The sequence below is a fragment of the Lottia gigantea genome (assembly GCF_000327385.1).
Source record: "Lottia gigantea unplaced genomic scaffold LOTGIsca_62, whole genome shotgun sequence".
Taxonomy (NCBI): Eukaryota; Metazoa; Mollusca; class Gastropoda; family Lottiidae; genus Lottia; species Lottia gigantea.
The window spans coordinates 834,640-851,493 of record NW_008710115.1 but is presented as its reverse complement, the minus strand read 5'-3'; the positions used below and the strand labels follow the sequence as shown (position 1 = coordinate 851,493).

The window sequence follows — 16,854 nt, the reverse complement described above, 5'->3', positions numbered from 1 at the left end:
GAGCTCAAAGTCAAATTTCTTTTAAAATCAAGTCGGCGTCTCTACTCTAAGCGACTAGGTCTCACGATAAAACCTCATCAGAAGAAACAACCCTGTTGGAAGTTCATCTTAACTACTTGGACTCCTAATTTTACATAGCATCGGAAGAAAATATTTTTGTGAAATTTAGATATCTGTAACAAGCATGTCTGATAATAAAAAAAAAGAATAAGGATTGACAATAAATACTGGAGGGTTCAGATGGACGACAGATGATTCCAGACACTACGTCGTTTCGTCGAAATCGACATTTTTAACCAAAATGTTCATTTGGGAAATTTCATTTACTTCTGGCAACTACGATGGAAGCAGATTCCAACTACTCGGTGAGAGTAGAAGGGCTTGTTTACAGTATGGAGAGGGAAGAGCAGAGCAGCGCAGTCGAGCGTTCACAGTCATGTAAGCAGAGCAGGGCTGGAACACGAGCAACTGATTGACTGCGATTTGTATTTGTCGGTTTACTCTCCAAATGCCGCCACTTCCAGATCCCAATAACACCGCCAATCTAAGCCTACCTTCACAGTTGTTGTATAGTTGATGACCTATTTTTATATTTTTTTTTAAATATTTGACACTTTATTTAAGATGGTAAACATTGTTATGGTTTTCCTCTTTCTAAGATTAGTCAATTACTTTTTCGTTTACCTTTTAACATTTAAACTGGTATTTCTATATTTACCATCAATTTTATCTTTACCTCTAGCACAAGTTAAAAATATACCTTCACCTTAAGAATTTTAACTGAAGAATTAGCAACAAGCTATATTTGTACCTTCGTTCTTCATCTGCATCGTTTAGTTCTCGAGGACGACCTGAAAATGAATTTTTATGAATGTTTTTGTGTCCTAATTAGGCACCGACATACGATATGTATAAAGGAAAGATTTTGCCAGGACATTGGCATTAGCCTGCTGTTTAACATTTCTTACCGCCGAATAGCCATATTATTATTATCCATCTGAATGATGCTGAAAGTTGCTCCACGAATATGCCGTAACATAAGTTTCCGTCTTAATTGTCTGAACAGAATGAGGCCAAAGTTTCTCAAAAATGTGTTAACTGAAAGAAAATACATGTTTTGATTTCTTTATTTTAAAATTAAAATTCCATAAAAGGAAAACATTTATAAGTAATATGCGTTTTCACGGCGTTGAAGCTAATCTTCGAAAACATAGTCGTTTACTAGAATAAGTAGTCCTTAGACACCATTGGTTATCTCCCTTCAATTACTTTTCAAACGAACACCGCCAGAAATTAGAAATCTGAATTCTAGTTGGGATTCTGAGATAAATTTATCCCACTGTTGATCACAGCGTTTTATAAATAGTTAAAATTCAAGAATTGTTTTACGGATTAAAATGATATATTTTTGGTTCAAAATCATAACATTTGCTCTTCATATTTTCGTTTCGTATCTGATGATCAATGGGAATCATAAGAGGTTCAAAGCCTTTGACTGTACATTTGGACATTTCTATCTGAACCATTCCGATAAACCGTCTATAGCTTTGGTTAATCCAGAAAAAATACAACTTAAATGAGAATATTACGTTGTTAAGTCAAATGTTTCTTGAGATAGTGGGGTTATAATCTAGTCGATATTCTGGATTTTGGGAACAACGAACAAAGGTACAAAACCTCTTACGGATCATGATGGTTCCTTTCAACGTCGGGTATATTATTACAACGATGAGTGAGTTTCATATTTAAATCGTTCCATAACCTTCATAATAAATGGTATTTTACCTTACTATAGCAAATATTTTATGTTTCAGACAATGATATAAGGTGTTTTATGTGGAATAAACAAAGCCATATCGCAAGACAATCGACACCTGTTGAGTACAACTAAACTTTACTTCGTGTAAAAGCTTTCAACACAGCTTGATCTGCTGGAGAAGGTTTGGCATCTAATAAATTGACTGCCACCCCTCCGTTACCATAAACATTTTCACTGAGTCTTCTGATATATGATGGTGAGCGATTATACTGACTGGCTGCCCTGGATTGAGTATAATAGGTATTGTTAGGTCGCGGCGTAGGAGGTTCACACATACAATGCCAACAAAAGTCTAAACAAGTATATTCCTCATCCTGGAATTGTTTTACCGGCACACCTTCCACATTTACTGGCTTTGGTTCAATTCTGAGAAAACATTTGATAGCATCAACAATCTTCCACACCAATTCACGACGAAATAGTATATAAACCCAAGGATCTAAGATGGGATTAAACGAAGCGAACCGTACCATGAGTAAACCAGCTTTATCTGTGTTTATAGTTTCAACTAAACTCGTTTGGCACAATAACACATAAAACTGAAAATAGAAATGAGAATACAATTAACTACAAAGCCAAGAAGTAAAGATTACCATCATAAAAAGTTGGGTTTTTTTTAACAGTAAAGCATTTAAATTAGCCGCCGATCTAACGCAGGGAAGCAGCCCCTATGAATATTATTGCGAGGTTCCCACTTTCATGTGATCCGTTTCCAACGACACGATTGGCCAATGGTAGCTGATCATGGAATTTCTCTGAAATCCTAGGTATGTGAAACGAGTGAACACATTTTGAAACGATTTGTTGCTCTCGTATGCGATCTGTTCACGAGTGCTTAATTCTTGGTGTCAATACACGTCTAGATATGATTGTTCCGTTTGAGCTCTCGAATGAGTCTCGATCTGGCACGAGCTGGTACGAAATTTACAAATCGTGACCAGATCGCATACGAGACGAATTAATCGTATCTAAACCGAATTCAGAGAAATTTCACGATCAGCTCTGATCGTATCGTGCCACTGTTGGAACGTAATTGTCTTGTCTATGTTCAGCCAGATCACTACTATTTTGAAGCACGATTAGATGCGATCCATCGCGCTTTGTTACGAAACAGCACGTTCTAATATGATGATACAGATTGACAATGGATCGTGTTGATGTTAAAAAATCTTTAAACCGTTCAAAATTTTTTAAATATTAACACGATTGCCGCGATCGATTTGAAGACCTGGTAGGATAATCACGATTAGTGAAATAAGATAACAATTTTATACTTCCAGCGAATCCTAATAGTAGGAACCTAGCATAATACATAATAAGTATGAGTAAATTAAGAGACTTTTCGAAAAAGTAAAAATTTGCCTAATTCAGTGTAAACCAGGTGATAAATGATTAACAGGAACATATTTTTCGTTCTGATTTTTAACTTCATAAATGCGTGCGATAATTGGCATAAACATGAAAAGATTATGTATGTTGATATAAATCTTAAAATATTAAATAACATAATATAAATAACATAACATACACCTTCATTACAAAGATTAAAGTTGTCAAAAATCTACTACCTTACAAATTATTTAGTGAAAACTCTCTTTGAAATTTTATTCTTAAAATAAGCCACGACCATCTGGTTTAAACAAATCAAATCTTGCCGTACAAAATTTCTAGAAGAATTTTTTAATTACTTATTACATATCACTTTTTTACGTCATGCCAAGTTTCACCTTGTGGATTTGTTAACATGCGAAGTGTTTCAAATAAACTTAAGCTTTTTTTTCTTTTTAACCCTGTAAAAGCCATAAGACTGCCAAATCATTTTTAATTTCTATTTCAAGAGCCATACATTATTTCGTCTTTTTTGTAGTTAGCAATTACAGTCTTATGGAGATACAATAAACATTAAATTATGTGAAAGAATGTTGAAAAAGCTGAAAATTATTGGGTGTTAGATAGAAACTCTCAAGTAGGGATCTTCGAGAGGAAATAAATCAGTGTTTCAGAGCATTCAACTTGTTCTCCACGCAACAAGACATTTCAAATCCCACAACGGACCTTTTGAATGTAATATATATTTATCAATAACTTGTCAATATATTTTTATAGATAAGTCAATACAATAATTATTTGTTTATTAGAATTTGTCTAAATCCGATTTGAGTGGAGGAACGAAGCGACCAAAGTATACGTTATCACTCTGCGTTTAACATCAGAGGCATCATAACTGTCAAAAGTATAGAATAATATATAAAAACAAATAGTTTGTTTGTGAGTACAAGCATTGATAAAACATTAGCTGTAAAGATCTATTCTTAATACTTGAGGGATTAGAAAAATGTTTTAAGTACATTTCAATTAACAGTCAATTAAAAATAATGTTGTGATACTAGGATAAAAATATCTATAGAAATCATTTCAATCAGTCAATCGATCATCTTTTTATTTGTTTAGCATCCGTCAATCATTGATATGATATATTTAGAATGCCTGGAAGTATAGACTAGACAGGTTGTTGGAATATTTACAAAACTCACAGACTAACTCGATATTTCGAGATGAAGGTTTTAAAGGTATACTACCTCTTAGGTTGATCAAAAAATTTTAGATATTCAAATGTAACAAAAAAGAGCCTTTGTTCGTCAGTGGACTTACCTGGTGTCAAATGTCCCTATAAAATCCAATAAGTTAATAAAACTAAGTAATTTTAAAACGTTTTTGAAGCGTTCTACAATAATTACTTAGCTTAATGGATAGAGATTATATTCTTTGGTCACTAGCATCCGGTAAGTCCAACTGATGAATATATACTTTTATTGTTCATTCTAAGAGGTAGTATTCCTTTAAATAGGAAAGGTATTTTCATAAACACATTTCCTTTCAAGGAAATTCAGCCAAAAATGTCCATAATTTTAGCCGAAAATCAAATTAGAAAATGATAATATTAACAGGCTAGTAATATCATAATGGAATTGTGAATCTGTACCAAGAGTGATGGAATATTTTACATAACATCTATTATGCCTGTAATTCACGCTCAAAGTACAATTAATACCATAAAATTACAATATAGATTAGCTTGAATAGAATTCCCTTGAAAGATCAATTTCTCTAAATATAATCTTCCCGACTGAATTTTACAACTGACTGCATTACATGAAACGTTATAATTCCAGGAATAGTTTTTACCACAAGGAAATAACGCGAAATTATTTACATTCACAATCCGTTTTAAGACATGTAATCCGTCTCTATCGTAACCAAGTTCACGGTAAAACAGGTCTGCTTTGAACAAGAGTAGTTAAACAGATGTGATCAGATTTGAGCAAAAGAAAGTACATTCTCTGCTTAAATTGAAAAGTAAGACTGTTTCTCTAGTAATGGTGTACTATAAAGGATTGAAATCTAGTATTGGATAATATATTTCGGGGCAAGTAAACTGCCGGTGTTTTGAATCATCCGCCCAAGGCGGACCGCCTCCGCCATTCGCCAGGTCATTTGAGACTAGATATTCGCGAATTGAAAAGGACGTTTTCTGATGCAGGCTGCAATAAAAAGTTGAAATGTTTTTATTACGTATGACGAAACGAAATAATAAATGAATGTTGTTCTTCCCACTATGGCAAGTTTGAACGTGAATTAAAGTAAGCGCGCCATGTTTTTTTTTTAAATTTTGCTTGTGAGTAGAGACTTTCTGTTGTTAAATCCTATATGACCTAAATTTTCCTCGAATTTTAAGTATTGTAACATTGCAATTTAGGTCATATGTAAATGCAATGTTCCTAAGATGTATTTTAGTTTACCAGACTGCTTCACAGTTGTACTATAGACATTATCTCAACTAAAACAAAATACTACGTAATAATATTTTAATCGCCAACAGTTTCAATTTTAGTTCTATAAACCCTTAGAGACTAATATGAAGAATTTCGATGTGATTTTGACATTGTCCTCAAATACCATGCCCCAAGGGAGTAGAATTTCTAACGAATTACATAAAAGAAAGTAAATTAGGTAGGAAAATGGTCTTCATCTGTCATTTTCTGATATATTATTATGTTCACCTTTTCTTAAATGATGAATCGGATATACACAAGAGAAAGGAACAATCTGATTAATTAAATCATATTGATGATATGATGAAAACATTTTCTCTTTCCCAAACAAAGTACAGAAATGACTTATCTTCGAACACATACATAATTAAGAAAATGGACAACCACATACCATCGACATCATACATCATACATTATACAAGATACATGGACAATCAATCACATACCATTGCCGTTATACATCATACAAGATACATGGACAAAGCATTTATGAAGACTTATAGTGTTTCAGTACATGATAAAGTTGCAAAAAGTATATGTAGACTGTAAAACAATATGAAGTAGCAAAATGTACACACTATTTTGAGATGCAGTGCCCTATGTGTAATATGTAGTCAGTATTATGTGAGAAGTGTATTGAAACGAATCTGGAATCTCCGAGGATTGGTAAAGCAATTTGGTTGTTCCATAAGTGACAACCTACTGAACACATCGAATGCAGATGACATCAGTGTATTGCCGGATAGGATGTTTTTTTACTACAAACTATCCTTGGGATTCTGAAGGCAACTTTAAAATTGTTGTCAAAAAATCCAAATCTGAAACACAAGGCTGAGTAAATAATATTGTCACACTTACACGCTATATTATTTTGAGATGCAGTCCTTGAGATGTAATATGTATTCAAGTTTTTAGTGCATTGCAACAAATTCGGAATCTCAAAGGATTAGATCGATTTGTTCCACAAGTGACAAATTTACTGAACACATCAAATGAAAATGATGTATTGCATGTTTTTTTTTTACAATTAAAATATCTTTTAGGTTCTTAAGGCAAGACAAAAAACTTATTGCTATATAAGGAGAATTCTAAATGCAGGGCTGAAGAATAGTTTGTAATTCAACAAGACCAACAAGACCTCTTCATTTTACAATACATTCTACTTGTCAATACAGTGCCATATATAAGAGTACTTGACAAATGAATTCATTATTTCCATTAAGTTTTCTTGTGTTATTTCCTTCGAAAAATCGAATTTACTGACAATAAATTTTTGTAGAACATGGTGTAATTAGGTTCTTCATTAAACAGTGCTCTATCTTCTCTGAATGTTCAAAACATTGTAATTGTATAAATCAATCAAACAGAAAAAAACCCTTAGAAAACAAAACAATCAGGAAATTTTACTCTAATATGCATTGTTTTGGCTTTGGGGCCAATAATGATGGTTTTCAAGGGCTCTTGTGCACTGGTTGCATATAGCTTTTGATTTTCCTACCATTTAACAGACCCACATTTCTCCTCGAAACTACAATAATTCTAAATCATAAGCAATGAATAGTCATCATCGAAACATCTGCATCTATTCCAGCCACTGAAAACTTTTTTAACAGAACTAGTCCCTGTTTAATGGGGATTCTCAGCACCTCCGAAGGTGGTAAACCATAAAACGTGGCCAAGTTTTTCTGGCCCTACTCCAGTCGGCAAATTTCGCAATATTCATCAGAGACTGGAATATGGGAGGACGTTTCGGACTCGCTAATGAATTACCTATTGACCAAATATATTTGCAAAATGAGGTGTTCCACAATCATAAATTGCCTCGCACAAGACAGTCGTTTGGGTTTGAATTTTCTGACCAAGTTGAAATATATGTTGATAGTTACTACCGTTTTAGGTTAATGGAGAGCCATGCTACACATTTTGAACAAAATAATGGTAAGAAGTTAGATAGAAAGTGAGTTGATGATCCAGAAACAATATATAACTGAAAGTTAGACAATATGATGATCTATATATACAGTATATTAATGATGAAACATCTATCAATGACATTAAAAATAATACAATTTTCTAAAATAATCACATTGTTTTCCTAAGGTTATTTCATTCCACTATACACTGATTATATACCCAGGATAGCTAGACTTGATAAATACCAACAAATTATATACTGAAAATATATATTTTTCTTGTTGCGATCTTGGAGCCGCGGAGTGAGTTAGACGTTTGCTTGTTAACCTGAAGGTCCAGGGTTCAATCCCGGCATACGTCGAGATGATATCGTCGGATTTTTCAATCCTGTTTCCCACTGTCAGTGATGCAAGTAAGTAGGGCTGTCCGGATGGTGCAATAAATTGAGGCCCAGTGTGCTACATGCTATGCACGTTAAAGATCTCTCGACGGTCTTGTAGACTACATATCTGACACTATGCACAATGTCAAGACATTACGAGCGTTGTATTTATACCTTGACTGCAATGGCTACTATCTTTGTATCACGGAATGCAGTGACAGAAAGGCTGTAAACATTGTGATAGTAGTACGAAGGTCATAACAGCCTCATACTGTGACGATGATGTATAAGCACATATTTTAAAAGCGAAATCATGGGCAAATTGGTAGTATAAAACTCAAATTCATTCACTCATTCACAATAATGTAAAGTCATATCGTCCGATCTGAATTATATACAAGGTGTTTCTATACAAGAGCTCCTTCCCACGCCCTTACATAGCATGAAAAAAATAGATATAATCAAAAACTAAAGTGTTTCAGAACAAGTATCTATGTAATATTCTCTCTGAGTATGTTATATTTCTAATATAAAAGTCTTATAAATACCTGTTCTCCAACACTTTAGTTTTTGTCCATATCGATTTTAGTTTAAGCTGCAAAAGAAAGAGGGTGGAGGGAGACACTCAGTATATAAAACCTGACGAGAAGAGCCTCCTCATCTATTTGTATCTATTTACATAGATAAAACAATCGAATGGTGCACAGTAATTAGAAATATGGAGATTAAAAAACGGAAATAAACCGTTAGAGATATAGATATTTTATGTCGAAAATGGAAATAAAAAGTACAAAAGAAATGAAATTACACGATAATAAATAAATATACCCTTTCCCTTCAAGTTATATAAATCATATCAAATATCATCAAACAATGACAGGTATTTACTCAAGGCGGTTAATAATCAGCTATTACGTCAACTTTTTCTCTTTGTATGGATATTATCAATACCATTTACTTATTGAATTCTAGTCATAACAAGCAAACAAAATCACATATTATTTAATTTACTGTTTAATAACTCGTCTGTTTTCATTTTAAATTAAATATTCTAAAAGCAAAGGAATGTCCATCAATTGATAATTTAAAGTAGAGTTACCATGTTAAATTTCTAGACACTCAAGTGGGGAATGTTAATGTCCTTTAAGCCCTTTGTTCTTGAAGCAATGATCTCTTTTATCATGTTTAGTCCAATGTTTACCTTGACCGAATCATCTGCCTCTATTCCAGCTCTGACAGGTATTTTGACAGTTATCAGTTGGTGCCAACACTGTCAAAATACCAATTACCAAAAGGCCAATTTCTCAAATTGATGTTGAATTTTAACTTTATTACAATGCGATTACAGTTTGTTCTATTCCATACGAATAAGAGAGTTTTTTCTATTAGTTCTCATGCACTATTTTCTTTAAATTATATTAGACTGAGTGCCTTCATCATGAAAAGCTTGACTGCACACCTGATATCACTATTGATTCCCATAGCATACTTCAGGAAAAGCAGATAAATTGATTTTCCACCTTTGTTAACTATGAAAAATATTATTCATGTCAGCAAAAAATATACAAACTTGTTATTTTAGCTAGTTATGATTAGTAGAAAAATCTATAACTTGATAAAAATTGTTTTAGATTAAATCCATAAGGTTTTTTTTATTTGTTCCTGCGTATACTTTCTGTGGCATGCATAGAACATTGTCATTGGCATTTATAAATAAAAACTGGTTTTTATTTTATTTCAAAACAAGTTTTAATTATCTTTATATGAGAGAATGTTTTTGTCTCTTATGGAATTTTAAGGACTTGAACCTACCATTGTATTTTCCGTCCTGATGAAAGAATAATGCAATAGAATAATTAATAGAAAAAAGTGTTATCCTAATATTTGCATAAAGATATTGCAAATCGTAACATAAATATGCTTGATTACATAAGGCCCTTCGCAATTAGTGACGTCATCAAACACATAGTTATAGTGGAATTGCAGGAACCACGTATGATGAAGCCTTTTTGACCTTTCTTGATCGGTCACTCATTGAAATTCTCGTAATTCTCTTCTACTTTAGCTAATTATGAATTAATTATAGACAAACTGGTATTTTTCAAAGTCGTTAGAACACCTCTACTTCCTACTCGTGTAAGTAATAGCATTTTCATTTTCATAAATGAAAATATGGCAACCCATCTTTAAATCTCGCCAGAAATTGTGTATCAACCAACAGTTTGCCATCAGGGATCTCTAGACCTCATATAAATAATCAGGTCACAAAGCACCATCAAGATTAGAGTTCTGTGACTAGACATAAAGACTTGAAAGTGTGTTTTATTATGAGTGGAAGTAATTAACATAGATTATCAATATAGACTTATTTCTTATGAAAGATAATAACGAGTTCTTGACGAGTTTCATCAGTGTCTTAGCCGATTTTTTTTATCCGATTGACACTTACCGCAAAGAATTCACATCGAACGAATGATTTTATGCACAATGATATGATGGAACAAGTACAGTACACAAAGTCATTTTTCATCTGATTGAAGTAACATGGAAGTCTTGATTTCCAAATATGTAAAACGGCACATATGCCATGAAATTAGAGAAAACAAATGAACACCACGCTTCAAGAGTATGTAACTACGTTTATTGTAGAACATAAAAAAATTGTGGAGCTACCGAGGAGTGCGATCAAAAGGGAATTAATCGTGGCCAAACGTTCCTTAGAAGCAATAACAGTCGTTAGGGAACTTTTATATGTGCAAAAGTTTGTCAATATTTCAAATGAATGCTAACTATTTTAGCCCGACAATATTTAAACATGGTACAGCTCACCTTTTCAATTTCTGTTCGGACCTGCTTGCTTTATTAAATATTAGTCTGTGTATTGGAAAAGTGGATAAGATTCGATTCTGCAGACCATGGACGGTTTCTATATTTCTGACTACAACCGGAAGTGTCTGAGCACAAAGCTGTACCAAGTAGAAAGTATACTTGCAAACACAGAAAACTTTACATCACATGAACAGACACCAAACATACCTATTAACTTTAATTGAGTCTAATAATATTTAACTATTTCGAGCTGTCCCAACGTCGTTGACGTGCTAAATTGGCCGACAATTCCGCTCAACGTTGGAGGAAGTGTTACAATGCTGCTCAGCTGACAGCCAGTTCAACTAGTTCCTCTCGTCTGTAGCAGGTCACAAGCCTTTCTTTTGTGGTTGGAGCATTTGATAAACTACTCGAGCATTTCTGTAAAAAGTACCTACTATACTTGAGTTAAATTTACAAAAATCAGTGTCAATATCTAAATTCAAATACACCTCAACAGTATATATGTTTGATTTGTTCAGTAAATTATATTATTTATCTATATAAATGTGGAAATCCCTGCAGGATTCTATTTTTGTATGGTGATGACGATTTCTGAACTCAATATAAGAGAACTATTTATATTAAAATAATATATATTGAAAGTCTATTTTCTTTAATGGAATATCAAAATCCAGTGTGACTATGTCCTTTATCAATTATTAATGCACTAAGGTAACAGGCTCATTTAACGAAGACTTCAAAAATGCATTATCTCTACCGAGTTCGCTTACAAACTAGAGCTTTTCAGATTAAATATGAGATAACATTTGATTAGTTAAGATTTAATCACGATATGTCACGTTGTGCAGTCAGAACAACTAATCCCGAGCATTACAACTAGCTTTGAAAACATTTATATTAAAGGGAATTAAAGCTTATCCTGAAAGTAATTGTAAGAATCGGTCGATAAAACGACTGCAGAAAGTCATTTTTAAAAAAGCTTCTAATCGATGGAATCCACATTAAAATATATACATGTATCTGGAATAGTTGTTATAAATTTTATTATGTTTGTTAATGCGATGAAGATTTCCTGCTTGCGATTAGGTAATGAAGACCTGAAACAGTTTGCATTACGGGAACACTTTCCAGGACAGCGACACAACCCATTTTCACTCCAGATTGTCAATGGAAATCCAACGAATATTCTGGAACATTCTGAACGCTTCGATACCTCTGACCTGCGTTACTTGAGGGGGAAACGCGGGTTTAAATAGAATTGTCTTCTCGATGTATTGAATCAGAATTGTACACCAAGCTCTTAAATTAGCGATGAACCTCTGAAGCGAATAATAGTATAAATTTGTATTGCATTGGTGGAATTTTATATTAACAGTAGTCGACTAGGTACTTCAACTTTAAACCGTACTGATATAGGTAATTATTTAATAAGTTGAATCTGGCAATAACATCATCAGCGTAATCGTTTGACTTCACAAGTAAACTAAACAAAGATTAAACGTATCTTGATACTCATCTAATCAGAATGCTTTAGCAAAGATTTACAATGCAGATAAAAGATACCACCATTAAAATAGAAATAGAAAATGTGCTGAATATTCGTTATTTCTGCATTAAAAATCTAATACATTTAAAAAAATCTAATAACATTTGGGGGCGTTTAGTGTCAATCTAATAATTAGTTTACCGTTTTACATCCCAATAGTCATTATATTGGTCGTGACTTCACACGCAACAATTACTGGGAATATAAACCAGAGCTATTTTTTAACAGAAACAATAACACATTGGCATTTTAATGTCTCTTAGGTGAAAAAAATATCACTTTGTATTAAGTAACGGCACCTCGGGGAAAAGTTTTTAACTTACATGTAGTTGTATTCAAGAAGCTATCGTTTTCTCAGATTACCATGGTCGTAACCTACCATAACAAACCTGCCTGCCAAAAAGAAACTACAAGAAACAGACATTTAAGGGCGGCCATCAAGACATTTTAGACGGTCGACTAAATTCACTTAAACTATGAAAATACAGAGAGCCAACATTAATCACCGCTATGTATCAACATAATATAGTTGCGCTTAACACGTTCATTGTCGTACTTTTATCTGATTGATGATTCTGCAGTGCATTGTAACAGTCTGTTACTAATCCAGATCAATAAATTGTTTATTACAACCCGGAATATACATGTATTCACAAATCTAATCAGATACTTCACAAATCGCCAATTCGTAATTAATTAATGCTTAAATATTTAATTGACATTGGCGTCTATCTCATTATATTATTATGACTTTCATTATATCGATATACCTTAAAGCATCATCATCATCACAATTATGATCCAAATATAAGAGATAGTATTCCAAACTACAATGATTATTTGACCACAATTGATATGATTGACTAATTCAAAAGTGTATTACGAAGGCCTTTTACGACTACACCACAATCTTGATTGATACGTGCTCGAGAACGATTTAATATAGTTTAAATATAGATATAAAGTTTGTTACTCAAAGAGTTGCCTATTGCCTTGTAAGTTTACCCAGTAGCACAATATTTCGCTTCATTGCTCTTGAAGCACCGTCGATTCTGTAATAAAAAATTATAGAATTTAGCTATTTGTTACACTTATGACTCACATGTCAAGTCTTCATCTGTCTGACAGATCTGCACTTCATACATTTCATATTCAATTTGTTTAGATCAAACTTATCAGCAAAATTCCGAAGAATTCTTAGAAGTGTATTGAAGCATTTGCAGTCCATATATACTGGGCAGAAGGAGTGTTTGCTATTTAACAAGCAGTTTATAAAGCTTTGGTGTTGAACTCGATATTTTTGCTTTATACTTCAGAATATGTAGGAAACATATTTTCTATACCTTAGTGTTCGTTTAGATTAAATCTGTAAGTATTGGTAACGATGTTGTCTACGTTTTTTAAAGACCTACGATGGTATAGCGTGGATATTTAAAGTATACTTAACCCGTATCCTGGTAGTAGGTGAATACTTTCATTACTAGCAAGGTACAAGCGGTTTCGAAAATGTTTTACTCCCTGAGACACAGCTGGCATACTATCTAGGGGAAATACATCCAGAAACCAAGCAATTGCTGATCATTAGCTTAATATCATGGTATGTAACAGTAGGCTACTAATAAAGCACTGTACTAATGAAATCTGTTTTCTAAAACAGTCCACCAATCAAATTACAACCCTCATTACATTAGTTACCAGATGCTATAACTTGATAGTCAGAAATTCCCTATTGAGTTGTCATTATCCACACTTTACACTGTTCAAATGAATAAGATATACTTGTGGTTAAAAATAAAATACTCTCCTAATTGTCTTATGAAGACATATAACATAATACATTTCGACTGAAATAGACATGGAACATGTTAAACTTTCATCAGAAACAAAAATTATACATCTAGGGTCTGTCAAAATTGGCAAGAAATGGCCATTTATGTTTTGGGGTAAGGTCGGCGCACTGACAATGCAGTCACATGTACTGGGGTTAAGACAAAAACTTTGACAGGTTGCCACTCGAAAACTATCAGATGTGTAAAGAGCGAAATGTCCTTTCTAGATCAGGTTTAGTATTTCATCCCAGCAATTACATGTTTACTGACAATGGAAAGCTATGCTTATTGTAATAATCAAAATTGCCAATGGCCTTATCACCGTTATTTGACAGTGATTGCAGTTAGATGGTAATTATGAGTTATATCTAGAAGCAAGGGACTCCTATTACAATTTGAATGTCAAGCAGAAATATTATAAAGTTCGTTATCTGATAAAAGGTCAATGTAACTATTTTAAAATTACAATGATAAGAGAACATCATATTATATGCGGAGGTTGTACATTCTTCAGATTCGAATTCTAAGATCGGAACGTGTAGGTATTAAATGAAGCCTTAGTCCACATTCCAATAAAAAATCAAGTTATAATTTTAAGCCTTTCCAAAACAGCATGTTCCGAGTTGTTCGACTTTTCAGCAAGATTACAGTTGACATGGAAAAAGCGTCTAGTTGTTCGGATGGAACCATGTGTACAACAAGCTCAACAGTTAGAAATCGAAACAAAACAGGTTACTACCACTGCCCTGGCAAGGTTTTCCTCATTGCTCCCTGGCGTTACCCGTCTTCATTAGACCACATGGTGCCGTAAAACTCCATTCATTTTCAACTTTTCAGCAACTTTGAGCAAATATGCTAATGTACTTATAGTTCAAAGGTAGAATTCTTTGTTGAACAATATTCAAATGTTAAGAAATAAGTCTGTCGCAATCCAGAATAAATATTGTATAGAAATAATGTAATTTATATGTCGAGTAAATAGATTACAAAATATATTATCAGATAAGGGTCAATGTCGTTAGTCAAAATTTACTTAGATAAATCTACAGCATAATATGCTGTAACAGTGTATTGTTCATCGGTACAAATTATCTATTTAATGAACTAGCTTAACTAAGGCCTTGTTTTTAAGGGTCCTTTGACCCCTATGATAAACAATGCCTAATGTAAGTACTCAGTAGAAAATAATACCCCCCTGTGATAAAACAATGCATAATATATAGCGTAAGAAAACGTCTGGCGATTATATGGTGATGATAATTGTATAATGCAACAATTGGATATTAGGTTTCCTTAATCATCAATAATATGTACTTATATTGTTAGAACCAGCATGGCAACATCGTCATCAATATTAAATACACCTGCTTTTTCAGATAGCTTTGAGCAAATGAGTAAAAACTATCGCACATAATTGTTATCTTTTTAATAAAAAAGTCCTCCAGCAATATATATATTTTTCGATAGATACTGTGAGATTATTTATAGTAATGTTTTAACGTTAAGTATAAATATAATAATGGGATCTATAATAAAATAATATACTTACCATTAGAGGACAATAACAAGCGGTAAATACTATTGTTATACCTATTAATAATACCACCATTTGAATCTCGCCATAACGTTTAGAATTACCATGAAATTTTCTGGCCTCGCCACTTTTGGATTTTAATACTTGTTGTTTTTTTGTCATTTTGACTAGAGTATATATCACAGCACCATTACAGATTACAGTTACTAATACCGTTAATAATCCGATCATAACGTAAAAATAATTGAAGGCCATATTGGAAGGTTTTTTACTGGTATAATCAAAGAAACACCACGTCTTAGGATACTGAAAGGCATTTTCACCCATACCTATAAACGGTAGACAAGCTATTACAATTGATAATATCCATGATCCTATCAAAGTTATTTTAGCGAATTTAGCTGTCAGTCTAGTATGATAAATGTAAGGGTGTCGAACACAGATATATCTTTCAATAGACATAGCACACACAATCAACATGGTCGTAAAATTAGCAAATATCATCATAAAGGAAAAATAATGACACATAGCCATACCACCTAGCCATTTAAAATTGTTCATATAGACTGAGATCACAACCGGGGAGGTAGTACAAGTGCCAAATAAATCAGTAACAGCTAATCCAGCAACTAGTTTATAGAATAACGTACGTCGTTGTTCGGGGGCTGAGGTTGCCAGTACGAAGAGGGCTAGAAGGTTGCCGACGACCCCTGATCCGAACATGACACTGGCTACCATAACAGTATGATTCCGTTTATTAGTATCAATCACATACCCTTCACTAGTCGAATTCACATCTAAATCAGATGCAATATGAAGCTCCCCTATAACAGGAGCTGTGGTATTTATCGTCGAATAAGTCATTGTTAAAACAAATAATTACGAATCTCTCAAGTACATCCTATAACACGTGATTAAAAAATTTCGAAAAACATTTTCAAGGTCTTAAAATAAAACTATTCACCATTCACAAAACGTTGACACGCATACACAAGTAACCTGTTTTAATAGAGATAGGTAAATACTAGACAAATCATCACACCAGCAATTATATTACACCTGATACATATCAACTTGACATCGTCGTATGTTGCATACAATTTATTATAAACACAACCATCACGGAGAATATATCAAGCCCTTCTGACAGTATACAACACTTTCT

General features: G+C 33.1%; 1 protein-coding gene across 1 annotated transcript; it reads right to left on the bottom strand.

The window, feature by feature from the left end:
• Positions 1 to 2,187: 2,187 nt before the first annotated feature.
• Positions 2,188 to 16,821, bottom strand: LOTGIDRAFT_194810 (hypothetical protein; the record flags this gene model as incomplete). Its single annotated transcript, XM_009064386.1, has 2 exons — positions 15,705 to 16,821; positions 2,188 to 2,358 (listed from the first exon to the last, which is right to left on the bottom strand). Coding segments are annotated over exons 1-2 (1,020 nt in total), but the record flags the coding sequence as incomplete, so codon positions are not given.
• Between the last annotated feature and the right edge of the window lie 33 nt (positions 16,822 to 16,854).